This window comes from Syzygium oleosum, unplaced genomic scaffold (assembly GCF_021117445.2).
Source record: "Syzygium oleosum isolate NSW1041296 unplaced genomic scaffold, Sole_v2.1 Sole_v2.01, whole genome shotgun sequence".
Classification (NCBI taxonomy): domain Eukaryota; kingdom Viridiplantae; phylum Streptophyta; class Magnoliopsida; order Myrtales; family Myrtaceae; genus Syzygium; species Syzygium oleosum.
The window spans coordinates 8,001,225-8,015,098 of NW_026607485.1; the positions used below are offsets into that span (position 1 = coordinate 8,001,225).

The 13,874-nt window shown below is 37.8% G+C and overlaps 1 protein-coding gene across 1 annotated transcript; it reads right to left on the minus strand.

Annotated features, from left to right (window-relative positions):
* Positions 1 to 1,539: 1,539 nt before the first annotated feature.
* LOC115677609 (disease resistance protein RUN1-like) lies at positions 1,540 to 11,110 on the minus strand. The gene is made up of 4 exons (XM_056318553.1): positions 10,498 to 11,110; positions 8,699 to 10,028; positions 3,536 to 3,823; positions 1,540 to 3,453 (listed from the first exon to the last, which is right to left on the minus strand). Exons 1-4 carry the CDS (start codon positions 11,001 to 11,003, stop codon positions 2,269 to 2,271), a joined length of 3,309 nt encoding a protein of 1,102 aa, XP_056174528.1. The 5' UTR covers positions 11,004 to 11,110; the 3' UTR covers positions 1,540 to 2,268.
* Between the last annotated feature and the right edge of the window lie 2,764 nt (positions 11,111 to 13,874).

The window sequence follows — 13,874 nt, forward strand, 5'->3', positions numbered from 1 at the left end:
TCTAAGATAGTTATTTTTTGGTCAAGGCTAGGGGACGAATTTCGGAAGATGAACCACAAGGCTGAAGAGTCAAGATTTCAAGTCTCTTGATCTTTATTGCAATCTTAGTTCCCATGTATCTTAAATGCATTTTATGGTTACTAGGTCTTTAAATGCTTTCTAGTTCCTATGTCTTTAATATTTGAGTAGTTCCCATGTCTCTTTAATGATTGTCTATTTCCTATGCCGTAGTACATCTATAAATAGTAGGAGAGTTCTCCATTGTAAGGCAGATTTGGATGAATATATGAGAATTCTTCTACGTAATTTGAATTATTTATCCGATTCTTTATCCAACATCATTGGTAGTGAATCAAACAACTCTTTATCTTGGCCACTGGTGAATCAAATAGCTCTTTATCCTTGGCCGGTGGAGAAATGCTTTACGTCTTGGTGTTGAGCTGCCATCTATTCCGGTTCTTTATCCTTTGCTGGTAGCTCGTGCCTTTAAGCATCGGTGGTGAGCCCTCCATATCCTTCGTCCTTTACATATCGCCCCATTGTCACTCCACACACCGATCCACACACTTAGCCTTTCAAATGCCCAATTTCAGAATCACTCACCCACTCACGCATCAAGATAAAACCCTAACACCAAATGAAAAATAAGAATTTATTCTGTTTGAACTTCGTTATCCCCTTTATGCGAATTTTCTTTTTTTTTTGTGAATACAAAGAACAACGGCTACTCTGTCACCAAAACTTTAACCAGATTGATCGGGTATTTTTATGACCATTAGCAGTCATTTGGTCTAGACGCTTTTCATTCTCAAGTGGAGATGAAAATGAGGGGAAAACGGTCTGAACCTCAAGCAGTAGCTAGGATCCTTCCTCAAGCATTTGAGATTTGCCCCTTCAGCTCATTTCCTTGATGAGCAGGACAATAACTTGCTATTGGAAGGTTTAGTCAACGGGCATCAACGAAACAAACCCTCCTTGAGTGGCATAAAATTCCAATGCTCAAATAAGCATAACAGGAAATGGGAAGGGGATTCTTCGCAAGTAAGAAGAATTGCATGATCATTCTACTTATGATTATTCAGAACATGACACAGCTCATTAAGGAGTTCACATTAGCCACGGAATATAACGAATCTCGCAATTTATCAATTTAGTAAAGTATGTCCAGGAGCAGTTCAACATCCAAGTTCTTCATGTTGAATTTCGTTATGTCCCTCAATAGGACAGGCCATCAACGTGCTTGGATTTAGCAAGATATTTCTACAAGCTGCCATAGTACTTCCCCATCATAAGTGTGAGTTCTCAGCATGTTACTTTGGGTTCATGCAATCAAATGCTTGTACATATAATTAATACTAGCATTCTAGAATCAAACATCGAGAATCTTCTTTTTCTTCATAAATGAAAGAAACACAATAGGTATTGTGTGTGCAAACAAATCGAATGTATGCTGCGTTTGTGTTTTGCACAAGATGGTCACGATTGAAATCATGCAAGGATGAAGAATCTTACTGGAAGACTAATGAAAAGTGATGTACTTAGAAGGCCTTCCGTTCTAGCTACATTGCCGGCATGATGAGGAAAAACATTTTGCTGAAGCATCACAGTGACTTCCAAGATCTTCCCCAAGATTCCATGAATTTATGTAAGACAAAAACAACAAGACTGTCAAACGGGAAATACCAATGAGAAGTAGGTAATAATCTTAAAAGAAATTGCAGACAGGAAATACCAATGAAAATTGAGTCGCATGTTTCAGTAGGAAAACGATCGCTTATCGGCTTGACATGTCTTTGTTAGGAAATATGGATCATCTCAACTTCTATGACTCACCTGCATATACATCGTTGCATTTATAGAAGCATGATTCTGATAGAGTCGTTCCAGATAATTTTGGTATTGTTTTGGATGACTTGCATCCAGAAAATCTAATTGTCCAATCATATGGCTTTTTCTCAGTTTACGGCAATTTTTCTACAACCATACTATACCGATCAACTCGGACATGATGTCAAACTCTTCCAGGTCTTGAGGCAACACGAGTCTGGTAACCTTTTAACGATATTCTGCTTTTCCAAAAATTACAATCTATCAAGACCTTGAATTTCGATGAATTTTTTGCAATTCTAGCATAAAATTTCTTCAGACGCTTTAGTTTTTGAAAAGTCCAGCCTCTTTAAGGAAGTGCATCCAAAGATATCCAAGTCTTCCAAGATCCCCCAACCTATGAAGACCCTCCAAATCTAAAAGGTCCAGCCTTTCAATGAGTTAGGTACTATGCCCGTTTCCAATGGGCAAAAACGGTTCATCTAACTCAATGGGAGGGTGCCCCTGGATAGTCAAGCTTTTCAAGTCATTCAATCGGTCAAGACCTCTAATTTCTTGTATATTTCCGCAATTCTGAGCATGTAATACCCTCAGATGATTTAATCTTGAAAGGTCCAGTTCTCCCAGAGACTTGCAGCGAATGATATTTAACCTTTCCAATGATACTTTGAAACCTTTCAGCGGGGTCAATAACTGCAATGCTTCACATCCCGAAACTTCAAGCTCTAGTAGTGTTGAGGGAAGCTTTGGGATATATTTGAGAAATGTGCAGTTATGAAGTCGTAGTTTCTTTAGATGGATCAAGTGAGAAAATGAACGCAGAGTGACGCTCTTACAGGTGACACCGACAACTGTTAAGTTGGAAGGAAGCTCTGGCAGCGATTGAAGCTCCACGCAACCAATCAAATCAAGGTGTTGGAGAGAATAAAGATCACGGAAACTTGAAATTACCTTACTCAGGTTTGTGCACTTTGACGCATCCAACTTCCGGAGCTTTCTCAACCTTCCGATAGCATTGGGTAGCTCTTTTATACTAGTGGAACTAATATTCAGAATTCCCAAATTCTGCAAATTTTCTATGGAGTCGGGTAATACCGTAATTGTTGTTTTGGTTAGCACCAGTTCAGTCAATGATTCCATTTGACCAATCGAGTTGGGGATCCATCTCAAGTGGCGACAGCTTTGTAATGACAAGCGCCGCAACTTCACTAGGGACCCAATGCTGTCTAGACGAGGCAAGTCTAATGAGACAATGGTCAACAAATTCACCGGATCGCGTGAGTCCGGAAGTTGAACCAAAAATTCACATTCCTTCGCGCTAAGCATCTCCAACTTCTTCAAAGAACCGATAAATGAAGGAATTTCCTGAATTTTAGTTCGATCTAGAAGAAGCTCCTTCAGTCCTACTAAATTTCCCACTTCTTCCGGCAGCTTTTTGAGGCTCGAACATCCACTCAAGTCAAGAGAAACGAGGGTCTTCAAGTCTCCAATAGAAGGTAGAATATTCTTCAGCCCGTCACAATTTCTGAGGATCAGAATCTCTAATTTTTTTAAATCAGAGAGAAAGAAAGTGCTTGTCAAAGAACTGCAACCTGTAAGGTTCAGCACTTTCAGCTTCTTTGCCGCCTGCAAGAGAGAAAATGTCATCGGGTTAGCTAGAAGTGATTGTTATTGAAAAGATGGGGTAAACAATACTTTTCCATCTTACCATGATTGAATTCCATTCTATCCAGTCATCTGAAATATTACTTCTTGACAAATCGAGAACGGCTAATTCCTTTGCACCAAAATTCTCTGCCTCCAGAGATCGAGGACATCTCTCCCATCGAAACCATCTTAATTTGGAAAATATTTTCTTGAAATCTCCCAGAAAACTTGCATCACTTACGTGAAGGAACCGTAAGCCCTCCAAATTTTTAAATTGTTCATATGTGTAACTCTGACCGCCATTTGAGTTGCCTTTGTTAAGAGAAAGCGCCTGAATATTGTCAGTTCCCTACAAATAGAAGACCGGAGATCATAAATATTGCACCTAAACAACCAAGCAAAATAATAGGACTCTGCTCTCATATTGCCCAAAAAAGAGTGCATACGTTGCTTTTTATGCAAAAAAAGAAAATTGGCATATACTTTTGCTATTAACATACGTGTACATACGATGCGTGTTTGAAATATAATTTTATACATAATCCTGAAAATTCATACTCAGATCATATCAAGAGACCTAATATATTAAGTCATAGATTCAGAGTTAAGAGGGGTCCCATTTTGGTACAGTAGTGTAGATGTATTGCCACAGTTCTCTGTTGAACTTTTAGAGATAAATCTTTCAAATAAGCCCTGATTTCATTTATCTATAAGAGACTATTAAACAATAAGAACTCACCGCAAAAATGAGCCTTTGAGCAAAGAATGGACAAGTTACAATGAGAGCAGTTTAATTTTAATTTCTAAACAGTATTAGGGTTACCTTTTAAAGCTTAAGGAAATTTATAATACGGAAAGACGAAATTAAAAGCAAAATGTCTAATTGTGAAACCCAACTAGGGCAATTTCGTCTTTCTGGTATATCCGAAAAGGATTTAGCTAGATAGGATGAGAAAACAGCCACATCCCAAGATATTATGAAATAAGTCGAATTTGACGTATCTTTACCCTAGTATGATGGCAAGTGTTTTATATCAATATCAATCGTTTTACTACGGGACGATGAGTATTTTCCTTAGCGTTCAGAACTCGTGCGGGAGACAAGAGTTTTACTAGTAATTTACTCATTGAAGACTGGAGATACAACACACGATGACATGACTCCCGAACGATAAGTGAGACAAATTACGGAAGGCTAAAAGCATAGTTTTCCATTTTGGCTTACATGGATTGTTGGGCTAGGGGGCAGCACCGGACTGCTAGGAGCTCTGCCGGCGCCGGTAGGTCGGCTCGCTAATATATTCTTCAACAATATCTATTCCAAAAATTTAGTTAATTTAATGTATATAACGCGACTCCTACCATTTAATAAGCCTAGTAATTACAAACATTTACTAATGACCTAGTGATTTTATCATCTTATTTCACATATTGATGTTTGTTCGATTTAATGATTTTGTAGTAAATGAATAAGTTAAGCCAAGCCCATGGAATAGTGAGATGTTTAATAATCATACAATATGCATAAATTGAAGTACCGTAATATTCATAAAAAAAAATATAGGAAAAATTGATAAAGAAAATATTTATATGCTCCAAGACTACTTTATTCTAGTATAAATCAATTAGTGGGTTATAACTCACAAGTGATATGAAATTGCATAAAACTATTTTCTAATGAGCAATTTTAGTAAAAACACGTCATTTGGTAGAGCGTAATTTATTACTTCCATACCCGGACTTTTCTTATTTTGTCTGCAATTAGTTTCTTAATTTGTCTATGTTTGGATATATAGGATTCCTTATTCTGCCTATCTCATGTCTATGATTTAAGCATTTTAGAAAACACAAATATCGCGTATGTTTGTACGGACTTTTAAACTAAAATTTTAGTCACCATACTAACATATTTAATGTTATAACTAGTTAAAAAAAATTTGACAACAATATTGGTCTAATCCTCTTAAAAAGCATCAACTTAGCTCAAGTCTCGTTCTGGTGTCTCGTAAAAAAGCACCAACATTAGATTGTGCCCTAATTCTAGCTCAAACTTTTTGTTGTCTCATATAAAAGCATAAATTTTTAGTTGGTACCCAATATAACCCCCATTAAGTTTTCGTCCAATGATGCCATTAAAGATTTGATCAGCGGAAACTCAACGTATGCCAGATTGGGCACCAACTCAAAGTTGGTGCTTTGGGAAAAATTGTCCAAAAAGTCTTACACCTATTAAACTTTTGTCAATTCAGTCCTAAACCTTTTGATTATGTCAATTGAGTCATAAACATTTTCACATTTTATCAATTGAGTCCATTCGTCCAATTTTGGCCGGAAATCGCTGACATGGATATCGGCAGTCCTATGTGGCATGGCTAGCTTTAACATGGATAATTTTTAATAATATTTTAATTTTTTTCGAATTTCTTTTCTTTTCTTTTCTTTTTTTCTTTTCTTCTATTTTCCTGCTTTACATTTTTCTTTCTTCTTTTTTTTGTTTTCTCTTCTTTTTGTTTTTCTCTTTTCCTTTTTCTTTTTTCTTTTTCATTTTTCCCTCCACCGCCCATCACCAGGCCTCGTCAATGGCCAGCGACCTTCGCCGGCCATAAGTGAGGGTAGCCCTTCGCCAGATTCAAGCTAGCGAGGGTAGCCCTTCGCCAGATCCAAGCTAGCAAGGGCAGCCCCCGTCGACCCTAGCGAGGGCAACCCTCACCCAAGCAAGGGCTGCCCTCGCCTAAGGCCGGCGGAGGGAAAAAGAGAAAAAGAAAAAAGAAAAACAGAGAAAAGGAAAAAGTAAAGAAGGAAAAGAAAAAAAATTCAAAAATTCAAAAAATATTATTAAAATATTATTATAAATTGTCGACGTCAACACGGGCCGTGCCACATAAGATGACTAGCAGGCGTACACGTTAGAGATTTTCGGACAAAATTGGCCAGATGGACTCAATTAGCACATTTAAAATGTTTATGATTGAATTGTCAAAAGTGAAATATAGGACTTTTTGGACAATTTTTCCTCATGAGACAGAAAAAAAGTTTGGGCCGAAATTGAGACACAAGCTAAAATTGATTTATTTCATAAGACAAAAAAAATTGTTGGGCCAGCATTGGAGCCCGAGATAAAATTGATTTTTTTTTACGAGAAGTTTGGAGTAGAATTAAAACTTAAGTTAAATTGATACTTTTTAAAGGAACTCGGCTCAACAATATTTCATCCTCATATCAAGCAATGCCCCTGCAAGGATAGGGACTACTCGTTCCACCACATAATAATGGACAACTCGGTGCCTTGGTAAGGGTGATTGGTTCTTGGTCCGGTCCGATCTCACCTAGGAATCTGGAACCGGACCAGGAGGACCGGTTCTTAAAACTGGGAACTGGGGACCAGACCGATTGGTCTTGGGACCAGGAACCGACCAGCTAGTCTTGGGACCGAGAACCGGACCGATCGGTGGTCCGGTCCGGTCCAATGAAACCAGTCACATAAAAGTGCTTGCTATTCTAAAACTTCTTTTTGTCCTTTGCATTAAGCAAATGAAATATCTACCAAACTTGTTTTTTTTTTTTTTGCAAACAGATGACATGAAACCTGAACAAATCTGTGGAAAGAGTTAATCATATTACATTGAGCAAAATCATCAAGCTCCTTGGGACCTATCTTTGCTCAATGTGAAGAAGATGTGCATGAACAACTTAACAAAAAATTAAAGGATCATGTTGTTTTCACCAAAGTTTCCACCACTGGGGGAGATGGGAAATCAAACGACACTCTTTCTGGAAATGTTTAGCCTGAACTCAAATGGTGCCGAAGTGAAGGGAGTAGGGGCAAGAAAGGAGTGGTTTAAGAAAGGTCGGAAGGATCCATGTAGCGACATCAATCTTGCATAATCTCAGCAATTATAAGAAGAATACATCGATGATGGAACTGGCTTGAATTGAACAGGATATTAACTAGAGATTGAGTTGATAGCTTGTCCTATCGAAAAGCATTAACTCCAGCAATGCTACCACATAGCAAGCAAAAGGGTTTAGCAAAAAACATCTCTTTATAACAGACCAAGGGAAACAATACAGAGACACTACAAAAAAAATTATAATTTCCGTCTCATCATTAATAAGTATGGAAGGAGCTATGTAACCATCTTCTCAGCTAAAGAACAAAACAACGTCGCTCAATTATCAACGCACACAATCTGAGAGCCTACAGAGATGAAGCCTCCATCTAACACAAGACAAAAACACTAGTTTTCATCCCTTGTTTCTCTGTTTCATCACACTTCAACTTTACTTTACTTAATTTTTGAAGGAATAAAATAAAATAATATATATATATATACATAGTCGATCCAGTTCGGTCGGTCCGATTCCCATCCTGAAACCAGGAACCGGACCGAAAATTACGGATTCCGAGGGAACCGGACCAACACCTCCTGGAACCGCCCAGAACCGGCCGGTCCAGTTTGGTCCGAGCGGTTCCCGGTTCGGTCAATCTGTCTTGCATACCCCTAGGCCCTTGCCCTGTGCCCATCCCCACCACTAATGGTCGTGACTTAATAAACTTTAACACTCAGTTAAGGTGACAGGGTTAGTTAGGAGGGATCGGAGAGGAAGAGAAAAAAATTTTAAAAATTTTCCTACTTTGAACGGAAAGGATTTGGAGTGATTCAAATCCCAAATTTGCTTGCTTTTTCAAATCACTGCAAATCTGAAGGGAATCGGAGAGATCAAGAAAGATTTATAGATATTTCTGTCTCTCTTCCATATATAATGCTCCCTATTTTGTGTATTAAAAAAACTGTCTTTGATAAGGACAAAATAGTTACAACAATATAGTTATATTCCGTTCCGTTCTTTCTCTTGCTCAACTATACATGAATTGACCAAATTCCCGTCATTTCTTTTCTCTTCTTTCATAAGTATTTAAGCAACCATAATATCACACCATTTCCTTTCTTTTACTTTCTATCCTGAGGTCTTTATCAGAATCCTTTCCATTCCCTTCTAATCACTCCATCCAGACTGAGTAGGCTGAAACTTTGGAGAAACTGCAAAACTTCCTAATTAGACCAAACACCCTTCTAGTTCCTAATCACTTTGATAATATAACGTAAGCACGATAGTATAATGGAAGATCTTTTAAACTAGAGTCAAACATTAATTAGAGGGTTAACATCATTTAAAACAAGAGCACATGAACGAGGGGAGGAGAAAAAAGATGTGTCGTTACCGTATTTTTCTCTAGCACTTTCAAGGCTTCCTCATATTCCCACATTCTACTGCCTTTGTCAAGCTCGTTGCCATTTCCTTCGAGAACAATACTCCTACCAAGATCCCTCAGTTCGTCGTGCATTCTAAGCTCATGATTATCTCCAATTTTTATCAATGACAAAAATCTTAGTTCTTCAATTCCCAGCACCTGATGAGAGTCACTGGCGTCCCACATGCATGATGCGATTCTGGCATCACTCCCGACTAAAACACAAGCAATATCCAGAAATATCTTCTTTTGTTCGGACTTTAATGCGTCAAAAACCATCTTCAAAATCTCTTGCACTTCCATTTGAGGCAACTTTTGCAACTCTCGCAACTGATGCAACTCTTGCAACTGTTGCAACTCTTGCCACTTTGCCAACACTTGTAACTCTGGCGATACTTGCGACTCTTGCCACTCTTGCAAAAGTTGCGACTGTTGCGACAGTTGCAAGAGTCGCAACGCTTGATTGTCTTGCGACTCTTGCGATTCTTGCGACTCTTGCAACTGTTTCAACTGTTGCAACTTGTCCAACTTGCGCGAGTCTCGCACATTTTGTAACTGTTGCAGATCGTTTCTAGTATTTTCCCATGACTCTCGACTCTTTCCACATAAATATGAACCTATAACCTCAACAATTAAAGGAAACCTTCGAATAGCAAGTACCACATCATGAGGAATAGTGGAAAGTTCACTAGGGAGAGAGTCACTCCGAAATGCATGTCTAGCAAGGAGGATCTTAGCTGCATCTTCATCCATTTCTTTATGCTCGTACGCGTAGTCCACTTTAGCCCAATCAAGTACGCTCTTATTTCTTGTGGTAATAATGACCCTACTTCCTGAAGCAAACCAGTTCCGCTCTCCAACTAAAGCTTCTAACTGATGATTAGCATCCACATCATCAAGGAGAATTAGGATTTTCTTACCTTTAAACCTAGATGAGATGACAGTAATTCCTTCGTCCTTATCATAAACTTGAACTTTTTCTTTCAGTATATCCATGATTAATTGACTCTGCAAATGCTCAATAGCGTTGCACTTACATGATTCCCTAACGTTGGGGATGAAGCTACAATGGTCAAATTGGTCAGAGAGCTTATTGAAAATGACTTTAGCAAGAGTTGTCTTACCAACACCACTCTCTCCATGGATTACAACATATAGGGTAGAAGCGCGACTATCATCTACAAATTCCATAATCTCTTTCACGGGACTTTTAATCCCGACCGGATTCTCGGCAATAAATTGCTCAAGAGCTTTCTTCAACTCCATCAAAACTTTTCGGACGACCAATTGCCCTCCATCCCTGTCAAATAAAAAAAGATTTCAAATACATGGCAATACTAAATTGATAATATATTTGACGAGAGCACAAAAGCAAATGGAAAAGTTACTTTATTGTTTGTCCCGCCTCCTTATCTTATCATATCTGCTCAGATAAAAGTGGTTATAGCAATCGCAGGGTTGCTCCACATGACAAACCCCGTTAACCTCTCTTAATTGTAAGTCTAACGTCCTTGTGGCTAGCGAATTTTGAAGTTTGTTTATTTAATGGATTCGAATCACATTTTGAAATTTTTGGCCCGTTAAAAAAAGATATAATGAATGACAACACAAAGTAATTTACCCTACATAATAAGAACTATCACAAAAACACAGGGATGGATGGTGAGGTATGGACATATGACGTTTCATACTCACCCCCACTTTTTCTTTAAGCAATATCTCGCTAATATAAGAAACTTAACAAGGTTTTGGTGAAATAGATGGAGTACCCATCAGCGACTCTCTCCCATTCCCATCCTTTTAGGGAACTGACTTCTGTAAGCGCTCGCTCCCATTCCTCCACAATTTTGGCGTCCCAACCATCTATTTCACATCGGACGTCTGCGGGTTTCACTCCGTAGAATATGGGCAAGACTACATGGCCCGAGCTATCATTCTTGCACTTCATTATCTGAACCAGTTCATCGAGGCACCATCTGCTAGAAGCGTACTTTGGAGACAGAATCGGGATCGAAATCTTGCTGCCCTTGATGGCTTGAAAAGGATCAGGCCCGATCTTCTCGCCTAGGCTGAGCCAATCATCGCTTCTGAATACACATATCCCGGCATCGACCATGCCTTTGCAGAGGCTATTGGCGAACATCTTTAGAGCATCTTCGCCGCTAAAACTCAGGAACACCTCGGATTTACTAGCTTTCTTCCTGTGGAGATGCTTGTACGCGATCCCTAATAAGAGGACCGGTGCGACCAGCGCGACGGATGAATACCCAGACATCTCCTTCTTGGTCCTCAATTTTTCCTTCAAGTCTGACGCTGAAAGGAAATCGAAATGGCTTTTCAGGAAAAATATTTGAAACGCCTTTTTGTCGCGAGGAAGGTTTTTTTTTTTTTTTTGATAATGCCAAGAAGTGGAAGTTATCTATGTCTTTTCCTTATATTTTCTTCTTGCACGCACATCGACGAGAATGTTGAAAAGAAAAGAAACTCTTCGTTATATTGAATGCATTTAATGTTTTTTTTTTATCGAAAATGCATTTAATGTTCAAAAGCCCCTTTTGCTATAAAATATTAATATCGTATACTCACTGTTCTAAAGAAAGTTTCTTCCGTAAATCTTCATCTGCCCTGCATCTTTATAGATCTTATTAGCGAGATTTAAGGTAGTTAAATTTCTCATATCAAAAGTGTATTAGACCGTCTATGTAAAGTTTTCGTTATATTGATGATGTATATTGTATTTTTACTTAATTTAGCCCATATCGACAAGGACAACTCAAAATATCTTTTTGACTACAAAACACTATTATATGATCTGACGAAAATAATTACATGTTTACAAATTAATAGAGTAAACAGTAATTTTAAAAGCATATGAATCACAATCATGTTTGGTCATCAGTATATCTAGACTACAAATCTAAGCCAATCTTTTTATTCCTCCACAATTTCAGTTCTTTTCCTAATTAAAAGAAATCAAGTAGCGCCTATTTTCCTTTTTCTGATGATGTTAAACGTATTTAATATGAAATAGTTAAATTTGCAGATCAAGTATAACTAGTCAAGTTTAATATATGGACGAAACCGCGTTCGATGTGCCAACCTGGTATAATAAATGCTGGCCCACCACCGCAGCAGCATATACGCGAATCTACACTCATTACCTTTTCTCTGAATTAAAAATATGTGCCAACTTCCTTTGGACAAAGGGTGAGGATGGGCAATTTGTCAACCTGACCCGTCACCACCAACTCTCTAAGCTCTCTTCCCGTGAAAACAAGAAAATAAATAAATAAAGACCTTCAAACGAAATGAAATTCTACTTTGAGTTCACCCCAAAAAAGAGAGAGATATATCATTGGGTTGCGAAAATCACTTTTAAATTACCGGGTAATATTGTCCATCCATCTGAACGAATTGAACCATTATATTTGATCAGATAAGTCATTTCATGATGACTGAGCGCTAGGCATGTGAGCAGCCTTGCCCTCGAGGCCAAGAATTTCTTTTTTACTTCTTCTCATTATTGAGAAAAAAAATTCAAATGACACTTGCTCTTCGTTTTATGATTTTTTGGTCAAGCTACTAAAGGTTATCATTACATATAATATGACAAAGAAAATCAATATAATGAGGATTATAAAATTTCTTTAGTAGTGTTGAATAAGTATTTTTTTTGTTCTCACTCATCTCTTTTATGTAGGGCTAATTCCAATAAAAAGCACAAACTTTAGGTCGAGTGACAATTTTGGCCCCAATTTTTTTTTCATTAAAAGCACTAATTTTAGGTTAAGTGACAATTCTAGCCCCAACTTTTTTTTTGTCTCATAAAAAATCACTAACTTCACCCTTATCCCAAATATGGCCCCCCATTGACTCTCTATCTGAAGTCATCCTTGTTTGAGAAAAAAAGTTATGGTCGTAAGCTTGGTGGATCTTGTCCATGGCATCTGTCGACAGACAGTAGTCTACAGTTTCAGATTACGATAAAATGACGAAGTCTGATCAGAGAGATTCAATTTGGAGATTTTTTTGACTTACCGATCAAGTGAAGGAGATGTACAATTTCACCATTATCCTACAACCTGTGGCTCAGAGAAGAAGACAATGAATAATGCTTTAAATCCAGTCAGCAAGACACGTTAATTTATTGTTGCGGTGGAATAGTCAAGTTGGATAATCAATTATTCTAAGTCAATGGAGGCCATATTTGGGATTTAAGTGAAAGTTTGTGATTTTTTATGAGACAAATAAAAGTTAGGGCCAAAATTGTCATTCGACCTAAAGTTTACATGACAAAAAAAAAAGCTGGGTCGGAACTGTTGCATGACCTAAAGTTGATGCCTTTATTTTTTAAATTAGGCCCTTTTATGTTCATGTATGTGCGATGCTCAAGGAGATTGAATCCCAAACCTAGTACTTCTGACCCTACCCTAATCTCCTTACCAACAGGGCTACATGTCTGTTGAGTGAATAAGTATTTATAAGGCGCTCATTAGTGAATTTTTTTTTCTTTCTAATTAAAATATTCATATCTTGGTTATCCTGGTGATTGAATAGACTGAGCGGATCAAGTCGACAGGTTCTTCGATTCCCAGTACATGGCCCCATATGAGGAAGAGAAACGGGACTCATATCATATAAACCTAGAATCTTTTCTTGTATTTCCCAAATTGCCCCATTTTCAAATTATATCCCGGATGAAATTGAAAGTCGCCATGTGCATTTGGACAGGCTCTTCAAATTATACCGAACATTGTGGATTAGCTTTCAAAGGAATCTGACAAAGGCACCGCCCCTCTCGGATGGATTTGCATATTTATATTTGTTAATGTTTGACTAAGATTGGTGATACATCACATACCTGGTCTACCAATTCACTTTCTGGATTTACTTGAGGGTAGGTGAAATGCAAATGAAATGTAATCAAAACCAAATGAAATTCTACTTAAGACTTTACCAAAAGAAAATACAAAAGAACAAAGCGTAATTGGGTTTCGGATCTCTCTTTCCATATTGCCGGTTGAACATGTGGGCCAGTGAATGACTCGGACTAATGAATGTATCTTTAATTAATGAGTTAATATCACGAAAAATCCTAATTTTGTACGTCCGTAAAAAATTTATCCCAAATTAATTTTTTGATTAC

Excerpts from the sequence above, each read along its gene's own strand:
- LOC115677609 (XM_056318553.1), bottom strand. The coding sequence starts at position 11,003 with ATGTCTGGGTATTCATCCGTCGCGCTGGTCGCACCGGTCCTCTTATTA. Across the intron at positions 3,824-8,698 it reads AAGTGCTAGAGAAAAATACG|GGAACTGACAATATTCAGGC; the intron begins GTAACGACACAT and ends TTCTATTTGTAG. Across the intron at positions 3,454-3,535 it reads TAGAATGGAATTCAATCATG|GCGGCAAAGAAGCTGAAAGT; the intron begins GTAAGATGGAAA and ends TCTCTCTTGCAG.